Source organism: Euleptes europaea, chromosome 10 (assembly GCF_029931775.1).
Source record: "Euleptes europaea isolate rEulEur1 chromosome 10, rEulEur1.hap1, whole genome shotgun sequence".
In the NCBI taxonomy this organism is placed as follows: Eukaryota; Metazoa; Chordata; class Lepidosauria; order Squamata; family Sphaerodactylidae; genus Euleptes; species Euleptes europaea.
Window position 1 is genome coordinate 51485803 of NC_079321.1, and position 14840 is coordinate 51500642.

General features: G+C 39.7%; 1 protein-coding gene across 1 annotated transcript in view; it reads right to left on the bottom strand.

Annotated features, from left to right (window-relative positions):
* Positions 1 to 14840, bottom strand: part of SNAP91 (synaptosome associated protein 91) — a 91044-nt gene that overhangs the window by 44873 nt on the left and 31331 nt on the right. The window contains exons 5-10 of the mRNA XM_056856070.1: positions 12449 to 12551; positions 10991 to 11084; positions 10239 to 10350; positions 8664 to 8770; positions 6983 to 7024; positions 985 to 1080 (exon numbers count right to left, since the gene is read on the bottom strand). Of these exons, the coding sequence (XP_056712048.1) occupies positions 985 to 1080; positions 6983 to 7024; positions 8664 to 8770; positions 10239 to 10350; positions 10991 to 11084; positions 12449 to 12551 (554 nt within the window). The remainder of the gene's footprint in view (positions 1 to 984; positions 1081 to 6982; positions 7025 to 8663; positions 8771 to 10238; positions 10351 to 10990; positions 11085 to 12448; positions 12552 to 14840) is intronic.

Below are 14840 nucleotides of genomic sequence, written 5' to 3' on the forward strand. Positions count from 1 at the left end.
TGCACTTTTGCATTTGCATTCAATCTAATTAGCTTAGTCGTCATTTTCTCTTCTTAGACTTGGAATATCAGGGTAGAACTTATGTTCTCAGAGGCACTAAACTCCTGTATTTGTTCTCTCTTCACTTTCAGGTCTACACAATGTGATCTGATCACACCATGCATTTCCTCGCTCTCAGTAGTGGCTTGGATCTTTCAATAAATTTCCACTAATGGAAGGCATTTTCATCAACGGAAAGAACTTTCTTGCCTCCCTCTCCATGGCAGCCCAAAATTCTGTTTCTCTCTCCACCACTTGAGGGATCAACCGTGGGCCTCCAGTGAGGAACAAACATGCAAAAATCACCCCTTCCCATCCTGTCAGAGTAAATTTACTATGGGATGCAAGCCAGTGATGTGAGGGGAAGGCATGGACACACACTGAATCTGAGAGAAAGTCAGGATATATTTAGTTTTAAATAAACACACACAAGCAGTGATATTACATCACGTGCTTGGTTAAAATATTACAAGGATAACAGAGAAGTGAGAGAGCTCAGAAAGCATCATGTCATGGCCAGATTAGCAGTCTGTGTTCAAAACACTACATGTCTCATTACTACCAGCAGCAGAATGAAACACCTAAAAAACAGGATTGGTGCTGGGTTTTTTTCCCTCCTTTTCTCTCCCACATCAGCAATCAGGCCAGAAGAATATTTAAATTTATAATTGTGGTTTCAAATTGTGAATCAGAAGTTGGATACAAAATAATACTGCTTTCATTCTAAACCCCCTTGGTTCCCTTAATGGTTTATAGCCTCTTAAAGTCTGAAACATGCACCTCCCATTATTATGAGAAAAAGTACGTAGAGTAAGAGAAGTTAACAGTGTCCTTAGCTACTCCAAGATAAAAATAGTGCCTAGATAAGGAGATTCCCAGAAAGCCAGAAGAGTGATCAAAGGAAAACCTTCAGAGGCACAGAAAGAGGTACAAGCTATATTTTACCAAGATTACCGGTTCATCAATTGTACAGTCTTTAAAAGGAGACTTTTCATTATCATCACTGTTTTTCAGATCACTCAGAATTCTGGACAGCAATACCTAAGTTTTTCATACACAAAACACTGTGATTAAAGAACATTTAACTGTAACATCAATGTGTAGTGCTTACAGCCTCGACTACTTTTTTTAGTAAGCACAGAACCCTAACTCCTCCAGATACATTCCATTATCCCCCTCCCAGCTCTGTCCGAACCCACTAGGGTCCAACAGTTTATTTGACCGATCCCATAGGAAATTATCTTAGCTTAAAAGCAGTGTCTCAATATAGGTTAGATCTGCAGGCTTAACGTGTGATGTTTTTATGGTATTGTTTTTTAGCTGTAGGCCACCTCAAGCAGGACTCTGGAGAGGTAGCACATTAATTTCCTAAATAAATAAATCACAGACGTTTAGGCTGCCTCTGCTTCTAAGCTGTAACATATGAAGCAGCAATGTTAAAAAGGGGAGAGAAAGTCAGATCCTTATGGGTTATAGATAGCAGCATGTCCAATTTAAAATAAAATCTGCCTCTGCTGTAGCATGTGAAACAATGCCAAAACCCTAAGCATCCTTTCTTGGATGTTTTCCCACCAGCTTCAATAAGACTTCCCTCTTAAAATAAGCTAGGATCAAGCTGTTATTCCCAGTCTGATTTCCAGGCTGTCCGTTTCAAAGGATTTTAAGTGGAAGGGTTCAAAAAGCTGAGTCCTCTGAGAACAAACTGCTACCCGTCACAGATTGTACTAGGCTAGGTGGATCAATATAAATGTTCATATATGTCCATATTTTTGTTCCACTATCTATATTTTTTGCTATATTACCCAAGTACATGGAGAAAGGCACAATGTTAGCCAACGCTTCAATTTTCCCCTTTGTGTTGAGGCAACCTTTCACTGGTGGTACCTTGCTCTAAGCAACAGCTCCAAACACATGTAGTGTATACAAGCCTTAAGACCATATGGGTCATTAAGGATTACTGACAAGTATGAACCCCAAAAGGCTCTCAACTTTGCAAGGATTTCTTAGACAGAACATCAAAGAAAAGATTTTTGGAGCTGATTTCTTGAGAAGGTTTATGCACATCTTCCTGTGAAGAAAGATCCAATAAGTGATTCCAGATTCTCGTTTTTATCCTTTTATCATCTGAGATGAATATGATTCCTACCCTTGTCAATCTGAGGGGAATACTTAACAAATGTTCTGAACCTCTAGGATACCATTAGATTTTTTTTCTTGGCAATCTGACAACAATCCATTATAAACTTCTCTGTGTGTTACTGATTTTTTTTCTTTTTTCATTAATTCAAACATAAAAGCTCAAAGATGCATTTTTAATATTTAAAGTTAAAAATTACACACTTGACGCTTCCTCCCAAAGCATCATTAACATTTCTCAGCGAAAATCAATTTGTTTCTGCACATCACTTACAGATTCACAGCACAGTTTTTATTTATTTAAAACATTTAGCTACCTTTCTATCTCACAGCACTCAAGGTGGCTTACAATACAAACAAAGCAGTTATAAAGCACATAAGAGGACAGTTTAAAATCTCAATTAGGACTGCCAATACACAAAAACCAACTTAGTCAAATACAGCCCTAAAATTGCCTTCAGCTGCCTCCTGAAGATCAAAGGTGGGGGTTAGGCTCATCCTTCCATGGGGAGGATGTTCCAGGATGAACTTCTTTAATTGGTGGGACAGACAGGAGGGTCTCTCCCTGTGATCTTAATTCCAGGGCAGGGACATGTGGGAAAAGACAGTCCTTCAGATACTTCTGTCTCAAGCCATATATGGCTTTAAATGATAAAACAACACCTTGAATTGGACTCAGGAGTGGATCAGTAGCCAGTGTAACTGCTGTAGTATCAGGGTCACACGGTTCTGATATCTGGCCCCAACCCTAAGTCTAGCCACAGCATTCTGAACTCTTTAGGGGTAGCCCCAAGTAGAATGCATTGCAATAGTCCCATTTAGATGTCACCCCACAGCCAATGATTATGGGACACAGCAGAAATCCCCTACTACCAACTCCTTGAGGTTATGATGTAAAAGTCCCTGGACCTTGCTCTGCTGGACAATTATGTGCAGATGTGATGGTGGTGGAGATATAGTGCCTTTTCACCATCATCACTACATCAGAATAGACTTCCGTTGGGCTTGAACTCAGGTCGTGAGCAGAGCTTTGACTGCAGTGCTGCAAGTTACCACTCTGTGCCAGGGGGCATCATGGAGGCAATGAAATCTTGAACCATTCCTGACAACTCAGCTCAGCCTTGGCATGGATGTTAAAGTCACTCAGGCCTTGGGGTCTCCACCAGCGCACCTGGGACCAAATCAGGAAAAGTGGCAGCTGGGCAGCAGGGTGGATGCTACACCAACAGAATCCCTACCCTGTTCCAGTCACCCACCTTCAGGGGGACGCACAAAAAAATGGCAGACTGCTGGATTGAATCATGATAGACCACCACAGCCCCACCTCCCCACCTCTCTGGCCTAGCCTGCTGCTGTATAGAGAAACCTGGAGATCGGAGCTGGGTCAGATTTCCACCCCCAGCATCATCCAGCCATGTCTCTGAAATACATGCCAAACTAGTCTGCTCATCCAGGTTTAAACCTTGAATGGCAGAAGCTTAAGGCCCAGGGACACACCAGGGCTCCATGGGCTGGAAGGCAGACTTGAAGGAGGAGTGGCCAACCAACAACAACAATCTCCTTTATTGGCATAAAATCAAAACATGGGGTGTCTACATAGTAACATAGAATTGTTGCAGTTGAGCATTTCTGACAAGGATAAAGCATAATAAATAAAAGGATGGCGGAATTAATAAAAGCCTTCTACTTAACTTGCTGACGAACGTTCATAGCAAGTCTCAGAAATTGTGCTACTTTCTCCAGTATAAAAGGAGAGTGATTATTCAACAAGAAAAGAGCATTAAGACAATCAGGAAAGTTTGACTTTTTTTGTCAAAATAGGGCCTAAAAATTTGCTGCGAATTTCTGCATAGATAGATAGTTTATTTACAGCCCTTGGCCAGATAAAACAAAATACATGGACTAAAATAGTCTTACAGACAAAGGTTTACAGTTCGAATCTTAAATCACATTAAAAAATAAATAAATAAAAAATAGTAAAATAAATAACACCCAAGTTACATCTGCCATTTGGACTAAGAGCAACGAATTTTCATTGCTGCCGTACAAAATTTTGCTACCTGAGAGGTGATTGAAGGATTATGCGAATTTTTGCATAAAATCTGAAGCAGAATAAGACATGTACAATTGATTCAGTGCAATTATTACCGCAGGGGCAAAGTCTCTCTGATGGGGGGATTTTACGAAATCTTCCTTCCAAAATTGCAGATGGCATGACATTGAATCTGGCCAGGGAGAAGGCTCTGCATTGCTGAGGATGAGTGGCCAACCAGCGGCGAGGCTTCCTCCTGGAATGTCCCGTCTGTATCCTACAATTATAACCCCCACTGCCCAGGACAAGGGAAAAGACCTCCCCCTCCTCATAGCCACTGGCTAGAGCCCGAATAAGAAGGCTGCTGAAGACTAGGATTCCCACCCCCCCCAACCATCTCACAAGCTCTTTAGCCCTCATAGTACCTCTGGTTCTATAAACAAGGAAACAGGACTCAGCCCCATGCGTGCGTCCCCGAAGGGGCTTTCCCAAAGTGGTGACCATATTACTTCCACTTTAGTCCATCTACACTGACTCCCAATTAGTTTCCGGACACAATTCAAGGTGCTGGTGTTGATCTTTAAAGTCCAATAGGGTTTGGGACCAATATACCTGAAGGACCACCTACTCCCTTTATGAACCTACCCAACCACTATAGTAATCTTTGGAGGCCTTGCTTTAGGTGACCTCCATCTTCTGCGATTGGGTGAGTGGCAACCTTCTCAGTCATGGCACCAAAACTCTAGAACTCTCCCCCCACCAGGAGACGGTGGGGATGTCTGTCCCCTTCTGTTGCCATCTTCCACCAGCAGGTGAAGACTTTTTTGTTTTCATGTGGCATTCCCACAGTGATCTCTCCTTCTTACCCAATGTTTTTTATCCTTGCATGTATTTTAGCTCTGGTTTTAATAATGTTATGGGGGTTGGTTTCAATTATTTTAATTTTATTATGCATGTTTTTATTTGTTAGCTGCCTTGGTGGCCCTTTTGATGGCAGAATAGTAGGATATAAATTTTGTAAAATCAAAACAAAATTAAAAGATAACAACAAAAAAGGCACCTGAAAGCATTATATTTGGAATTTTAATTTTAATAAGCTCAGTCCTGGATGTCATGACTTCTATTAATGCAATTCCAAAAGGACTACAAATCAGTTTGAGCTTGATCAGAGTAGTTTGTGTAAGTAAGGGGGAAAAAATAGGAAGACTTGAAGAATTATTGGAGTATAACATTCTAGATCATTTCAACGGAATCTAACTTCCGATCTTTTGAAACAACTTCTGTGCTCACAACCAACCAATAAGGAGTTTAATATTTTAACAGTGCTTAGTATTTCTACTCTAGAATTCTAAAAAACTAATTGCTCTTTTACAAAAACATTCACAAGGCTACATACAAATGAGTAGTACTTCCATACAACAAGTCACATTTCAGTAATCAGGCACTCTTCATTTCATAAGCTCTGAACTTCTGAGAAAACAACTGATTGCTATGAAGAATTTGTATTATACCATACATAATTTACAAACACCATCTAATATTAGCATCAGTAGTATTTAGTTTGCCTTTAGCATCAGTGGTATTTTGCAGACACTGAGACACATAAACATTGTATCAGCATCCAGATCTGTCTTTGGGTTTCAAACTCAATGAGCTTTCTTTAAATTAATGGAAGTCATACTACTGTGTAGCCTCATTAAATTGCAAGAGTCTTAATGATTACACTGAAGGCTAGGGATGCCACAATATTAGTTTTAATGCTGACGTTTTATCCCTAAATTATTGTGAAACTAATTCTAAAATAAAACTATTGCATGGCATAGAGAGAACTGTATGCTTCCTAAGCCTTTAAAGTTCTTCATATATATTCTTATATATTTTTTTCTTAATTTCCTTCTTACAACAATACAAGGTAAGCCATTTCATTATCCCCATTTTACAGATGGGAGCTGACAGCCAGTAGCTTGCCAAAGGTCACCCAGTGAGTTCAGATGGTTGACTTTCAGCTCATGTCATTATGCTTCATCAGCTCTCAAACTGGCAGTGATTTCCCCCCTGCATACCCACTGTTTGGTCATTTTTATGGCAGCCCTAAACTTCTCTCATGCCTGGAGACTAAAGTCATCCAGTAGAAGAAGAAGAAGAGTTGGTTTTTATATGCCGACTTTCTCTACCACTTAAGGGAGAATCAAACTGGCTTACAATCGCCTTCCCTTCCCCTCCCCATAACAGACACCCTGTGAGGTAGGTGGGGCTGAGAGAGCATGACTTACCCAAGGTCACCCAGCTGGCTTCGTGTTTAGGAGCCGGGAAACAAATCCAGCTCACCAGATTAGCCTCCGCCGCTCATGTGGAGGAGTGGGGAATCAAACCCGGTTCTCCAGATCAGACTCCACCGCTCCAAACCACTGCTCTTAACCACTACACCAAGTGAACTTATGGACTAGGTCAAAACATGGATTCATTACTTAAAAACCTCTTCTTCTAAATACATCACTCACACTCTCAACTTGTGGGATCTATCTGCACCTCTAGAAAGGAGAAGGGATGGGCAGTCTTTTCACTGTCTCTATGTTAAATATGGCCTGAAAAAACGAATTTTTCTTCTAGGAACAAAAATGAAGGGGCTGACTTCAGTCAAAATGGTTGCTGTTTTCAGGATGCACATCTTGGCTTTAAGATGGCACACAGACTAAAGCCATTAGATTGGACGCTAAATGAAGAAGAGATATTTTTGTACTACTACTAATCAGGCAAAACAATTCAGGAACTTACTTGTGTAAGATCAGGAATGTCTCCTTTGTCAATCCCAACTTGCTGTGGATAAAAGAAAAGATAATTTCAGAAATGGGCATTCATATATTGTAAGTCCTGAAAATGGAGTAGTTTATGTTTTCTTGAGACAATTACATTGGATTTTGCTGCGATTTTCAGCAATGTGCTTTACAGCAGCTTTACTGCAGTTCTGCAGCACTGTGGTTCAGCAAGTAAAGCTCTACTTCCAGGGTGACACAGCTTCAATCATCTCAAGGACACAGGAGTAAACTAGGCCAACGTGACAAGGTGAGATAACGTAACTTACCCTATTTGATTGGACCAGTCTATATGTCACCCTGCTCTTCCAGGTAGTTTGTAGCTAATCAGAAAAGTATTACAGACTGTGTCTGCTGAAGCCCTAAAACTACACTGCATCTGAAACAATTACACACAACTTAAGAACAATGGTTTCAGGCTCTATTGGTTATGTAGTATTTTCTTGCACAGATACCTAGTAGCGCTGTATATTTTTATGAGTAACATTGCCTCTCATGGCACATTTCCCAACACTGAACATACCACTCTAAAGAGTTATTTGGACACATACCTTTGCCCCACTCAACTGCGCTATGTGACAGAATACAAGCCCGATACCTTCTACCTCCCTCTGTTGACAAAACTGAATATTTGGACTAGGAAATCACATTGATTTAAACACAGGAAGGTTGGATCCAAAGAAGACTTCTGCTAGTGGGAGGACACTTTCACTATCTGGTAGTCTTATCTGGATTGAACTTGGCCCTCATCTGTCCAATTAACTTCCTCGAGTGTTTGTTCAGGACCTCCACAGACCTGCCTGTTAGGGAAGAATAGAGCTAGCTGTCATCCACATGTTGATGACACCTCACTCCAAATCTCAAGACTATCACTCCAGGCAGGGTTATGTAGATGTGAAATATCATGGGGGACAAAGCTGAACCCCTGCAAGCACACAGCATGGTGCCCCCCAACTCAGCCAACTGCTCCAAAGGGATATCATGGTTGATTGCACTTAGAGCCACCAAGAGGTCCAAGAGAGCAATTTCTATCCCAAACCCTGGAATCAACCTGGATTGTAATGAGTCTAGATGATCCATTTCTTCCAAGACCACCTGACATTCCAGGTTGATTCCTGGGTTTGGGATAGAGCCGCCCTGAGCCCAGCCATTGGGCTGGGGAGGGTGGGGCAAAAGTGTAATAAAATAAATACTACTCATTTACACATTGCCCAGAATATGTGTAAATCATTGTTAGCCCTCTACACATGACTTCTCCAAGCATTCACTTCATGTCTGTAGAGAGGGAGCAATACAAGTGCACTGCCCCCCTCCCAAGTAATCACTGGCTTATGAGAACAGCATGTATGCTCATACACTTCCTCTCCATGATCAGGAACATTTGGAAAACAGCATCCCCAATCATGGGACCAGAGCATATATGAACACACCTTCTAGATGCATATGCATGCTCATGAGACACTGATCATATCAAGGCAGGGCTAGCATGGTCATGCCTGCTCCTCCTCTATGCACATTAACTGAACACATGGCGGAGTCATATGTTTTTGTTACCAGACACAGAGCTGTGGAGGGATTCCGTCAACATGTACACAACAGGCATTTATGTTCCTTGGGTTATTCATCATGAAAGTTTTATTTACCTCTGCAACCTTAAGGAATTCTGATACTCTTGTCATTCTGGTCAGAAACCGTTTGTAGATTTCAAGAGCATCTTTACACTGGCCCTTCTTCATTTCAAAAAACTTCTCTGAGGAAAAAAAATACACAGAGTTATATATCAACATCTATTAGCATTTTTATAGCATTTAATTTCACGTGACTAAATATGATCTTATCTTTACAGAATCATTTTGCCAATTTTGGCCTACAAGCCTTGAAAGAGAATATTGACTAAAGGACCAGAAGGGACACTGTGTCCTTTGGGATGAAAGATATTACCTGTGGAGTTCTGAAATTATGGCCTTTTATGCAGGGACGTTTCCCCACAGTCATCCACACCGACAGCTTCGGGGCTTCCTTTTGATTATGCATGCCTTTTCCACCCGTCATAGGTCGCCTTGCTCTCACCTTGCATTTTGTTCGTGTTTTCCAGATACTGTTTTAGCCAGAATCTGGCAAATGTGGCCAAAATGCGCAGGGAGAGTGAGGTGGCTGTGGGGAAATGCCCCTGCATAAAAGGCCTATGAATCAAAGGACAAATACTGAAAGTCTCTTGAAGTTGTTAAACCCCTTGCATTAGAATTATTAGGGATGTTAGTCTTTTAAAAAATAAACCAAGGATTCTAATCCACACTAGAGGTCATTAGCAAATGCCACAGAATTCAAAGATGTAATTTGGTATATGTAATGTCAAAAGGGGTCGCCATAAATTGGCTGCGACTTGAAGGCACTTTACACACACACACAATGTCAGAGGACAATGTTTACAACATCGTGGGCCTGTCTATTCCTATGAAATGAAGGAGTACAATAGTAGCCTGGAACTCACTCCCAGTATTACAATGTTAATAGTACTTTTAATTAACTAGCATAAGAACAAACCCAGTGACAAAGTTAATTTTGCTGAAAGCTCATGCTAACCTAGTCAGCTGCAATTCACTCAGTTGATGCAGTTTATAAATTAGCATCTTCACAACCCCAAATTACAAATACTAGCAAAGATGCTTTCATAGTTGTCTGTAGAAGACAAAGAAAAGGACAGGATCTGTCCAAGATGGCGACCAGCACACGGCTGAGTCATATTCTCCTGCCAGAATTTTAGAGATTTAGCATTTATTTTACCTCATTTTAGTTTAATTTTAATTGGAGAGATTGCTGTTTATTTCTAGCAGTCCTAGGTAATTAATTTCCTGTACTCCAGCTGGACTTATATCTTTGCTGTAGTTGTAAACCATGAGCCCGTGTTTGAGACGGAAAAGAAAACAGAGGAGGAACTCAGGCCAGCTTTCTCCAGTGAAGTCTAGAAAACAACTGAAAATTGATGATTTTATTCCTTCTAAAGATGATGTAAGTGGCTTATCAGCTTTTTACTCTTCAAATAGATACAAGACAAAGAAAAGATCCCTGGGACTACCAGAATAGGGAAGTATGAAGCCAGCGGCCACTTCTCTCCATGTACTGGAAAGTCACAATTCTACCTGCCTCTGCCAAGAATGACTCGCTAAATGCAATGTTCTACAGCCCCATGCAAAACCATGCCTCATCAGCTTGCTTACCTAGTAAGTTAATAACGCCATCATTGTAGCAAGCAAAAAGCTTGATGAGATCTTTGAAGAGAAGCATAAATGCAGCATTTATGACACCATTTGTCAGCTCATTTGGATGAACCTACACACAAATAAGAACCCAGTGGGTTTTTTCAGCATTCACACTGCTCAGAAACAGCGTTCTTTGAACACTAAATTAAATACTATGGAATATTATCAAACACATACGTTTTACACTCAATATTTAAGTCTGTTTCTCCCTGACACTGAAACAAAATCTTAGTGAAATTAAGTACGTTTAATCCCCCCTTCTCATAAGTCCTAGAAGCTTCAGAAAACAATTTTATCGTTGGTAACCAGAACTATCAGGCTCCAACTGATATTCATCTGTAACACCTCCTCCAGTAAGAGAAGGATAGCAGGAGGGAAATCAGATTGTAGAAGCATATCCAACAGAATCTTGTGATATCCTTGTGTACAAGATATATTTAATGTGATTTTGCACGCTGGTAACAGTGAAGAGAAGCAAGTTCTATGGTGGGCTTTATTGATAGGGAAGAAAATTAAAAAGACAGTCCAGCAGCCTAGTTCAACCCAGTTCTCTTCTACCTATTCTCTCTGAAATGTGGAACACTTACAAAAAGAAATTAAACTTTAATGAGCAAACAACGGCTTGAAGGAAACAGCAATGTTTTCAGTGTGGGTTTTAGTGATAAATGTCTTATGTCGCAATAACAATTAAGAAAAGTTTAAATACCTACATCAAATTCAAGAAGGGCATCTATTTGTCCCTGTAATATTGGCATACTCTTCAGTAGTTTCTCTGGAACCATCGTCCTCATTACACCATCAGCCCTGCAAAACCCAAACCAACAACAACAACAACAACAAAACATACACAAAACATTAGTTAACACTGAAGAATAAAAAAAAATGGAATTGGGTCCTGCAGAAAAAATGTGTGGAAAGAGAAGTCACAGTAGATTTGGCCTGACTCTCCTTTTGCACTCTGCAAAAATCCTCTGTTGAGTAGAGAACTTTCTTGAACAATGGGCACTATGGGGGTTACAGTGGACATAAGGAAATAAGTTAAACACTCTCCTCTCCCATCAGTTGAGAAGCAAGTTCCCTGCCAATAAAAGAGGGAGGAGATATTGTTGTCATCTCCCCCATTCGCTGCAACCTGCCCCACCAAAACAGTGGTAAATATTCTTCATGAGAATCCTCTATCACCAGAGGATTTTCCTGATATGCTGGGGGAATGGGGAGGCAGGGAAAATCTCTCTTGCTAGCTCCTTCTGGGAGCATTATTGAAGGATTTAACTCAAGGCTTCTGAAAGAAATCAGTTTTCAACAGGATGTGTTTGAGAGCTGCCTTGAGTCATGAGGCAAAGAGGCATACTTTAATAGAATAAAGTTTTTAAAAATCTACAGTGATCTTAACTACTTAGCTGAAGCATTCATACATCATTGTGATCCTGCCTCTAATAGTCAATTTTCAAATACTTACAAAAATTCATATACCAACATTGTATTACTTTTAACACGTTGCTATCAGGCTGGGAGGTCTATGCATCTAGTATATTTTTTAAAAATTTCTGTGGATCCATGACTAGGAAGCAGAGGCAGAATAATAAATCAAACTGATAATCTGCCCTCTGTTCCAGGGGAAAAGCAAATACTGTTTCTCTCCTGTGAAATTTAATATGGAATTGAAGATGTGTTCTATTGGTCAAAAGTTTCTGCATTTCCTACTATTGTGAAGTCAAAAACCAAACAAAATCCTAATTTATTAAATTCCACGATTAGTGCACATGTTTATATGACCTGGCATAATCAAGGCTGTCCCAGGAATGTACGAAGAACTCCAAGTGATTGATATTTTACTGGTCATGGACTGTTCCAATAAACTGTACTGAAGAACTCCAGGGTGTTTTAAGCCATAGATTATTGCCCTACTTAATATTTTCAAGTTATTTGAGCTTTTGACTAACCCTTGGAACATATATGGAACTTGGATGCTGAGAACTTTCACCACCACAAACTGAGAACTTTCACCACCACCCCGGAAAAACAAGCAATGAAGTGGGCCACAAGAACTCAGTACTCCATTTTAAATCATGCTTGAGAGTTTAATAGGCTGCTGTAAGTAATAATTACCATAACATTCTGGTTATACTGGAAAAAGGCAATATTTGTAAGAGACAAGGACAGCTCACCCTTTCTTCACTCTTGCAAAATCAAATGCCATTTGTCTGTAGGAAAATGCTTTTTCATTCAAGTATCTGCTGTAGCGCCTGATAAAGGTAGACATATCATATCCTTTTAAAAAGAAAGAAAGATATAATTTTAGACAAAGTGATTTTTTTCAACCTATTAAATCTTAACAGTAGATTACAGGGACAGCCAAGGCTACAATTGAACAGATGGATTTATTAATGACGGGTTTCAGTGACATTCACCAGAATTATTTATCTTATTCTAACTATAAATCTTAGTAAAGAGCTACATAACCTTCCTAACAATGGATACCGTACTAAGAAGGAGCTTTTATTTTACAAGACTGTTATTTAAATTGATGCAGGGGAAAAATAATTTGATTCTTTTTGGATTAGTCATTGTCTAACTGACATGAAACACATTATATTCATTTGTTAACAATAGTACATTATACATTCATTGATATTGCTGTGGCACTCAACCATTCTATTGCCATATGATATTATTTTCATGTTAAGATGAGGAGTGACTGACAGCAGAAACTGTACAGGAGCTATTTAAAACTTGCACAGGCAGCCTGATCCAAAGAACAATTAAACGGAAAGAATTCACATTATTTTAGCCTAATGACTATGTCCACAGCTGACACGACACGCTGAAGAAATAATGAATATTCTAAGACATACTACTTTAATCTGGTTTTGTAGTTTCAATGAACAGTTTGAATATGTTCTGTGAAATTATACATATAGAAAAAAATCCTATAATTAATAGACAGTTTGAAATGGGGTTCCTCTCAAGGCTCGAAGCATGCACAATTCATCCAAAAATTCGTCGAAAAACCTTGATTTTATTTGTCAAGTTTGAGTCTTCAGTGCCAGACATTCTAAGCCTTTGGTCTATTTGAGACCAAAATTACTAAGAAGCTCAGAGAAAGGATCTTGCTCTGATATTGTTATGTCTTGTGTTTTGGATGTGTACAGTTACTGTAGTGTTGGTCTGGGTAATATAAGCTAAGAAGCTAGAGGAGTCTTACAGAGCATTGGGCCTTAGAGTTTTTGGAATCTGGTACTTAGCTGCATGAATCTACATACGTAATCCTTTTATTATTTTGTTATAACTGGGAGCAGAAAATGTGAAGTACTATAGCAACATTGCAGAGTGTACAGAAAATCACAGTGTTGGAATACTGAGATGCCTTATTAACTTGTCTGATTGGTACAGCTGCTTCTCTTTTGCAGATATATAAAAACAGGGAAAAAACACGTTGCCCCCCAGTCACACAGAAGGGGCAAGAACCTACAGAATACCACCACCGAGAAATCATCAGAAATACGGCTACTTACCGACAGATCAACTTTTGTATATCATCTAACTTTGATTAAATACATTCTGACATTCATTAACGCTCAATATAAGTGTCTTTTTGAGCAGCTGCATGACGTTGCGCAATTTCTTAAACAGTCACTGTTAGCGGAAGAGTCCATCTTTTAATATTTTCTTTTAACTCCTCATACAGGTTGAGTATCCCTTATCCAGACATCCAAAATACGGAAAGATCTGAATTACAGACATTTTGAGCTGACATGCAGGCATTACTCACAGGCCCTCAGCGGCACGTCAAGCTGCTTTTTGATGGTTCAATGTACACACAATTAAAATATTGTTTAAAATTATATTCAGGCAATGTGTATAAAGTGTATATAAAATATGTATAAAACATAATGAATTTCGAGTTTAAACTTGGGCCTCATCCCCAAGATATCTCATTATGCATATGCAAATATTCCAAAATACAGAAATATACAAAATACGGAAAACGTCTGGTCCCAAGCATTCCAGATAAGGGATACTCAACCTGTAATAGGCCTATCCCAGTGGGGCACACACACATATGCATATATGAAACACACACAGAGAGAAATCTGCCACTGTAAAAATAGACTACTGAAGCTTGTCATACAAAAATGGAAGCTTTACTACCATTAGTACATCAAACAGGTATACAGTGAGGGGGAAAAGTATTTGATCCCCTGCTAAATTTGCCCGTTTGCCCTCTGACGAAGAAATGACCAGTCCATAATTTTAATGGTAGGTTTATTGTAGCTGTGAGAGACAGAATAACAACAGGAAAAACCCCGGAAACCCAGAAGACAAAAGTCAGAGATTGATGTTAATTATAATGAGTGAAATAAGTATTTGATCCCCTATCAACCAGCCAGGTTAGGGTTCTGCTGTCAACAGAAGCAATCAATCCATCAGATTCCAAACTAGCCACCATGACCAAGACCAAAGAGCTGTCCAAGGATGTCAGGGACAAGATTGTAGACCTGCACAAGGCTGGACTGGGCTACAAGACTATTGCCAAGTAGCTTGGTGAGAAGGTGACAA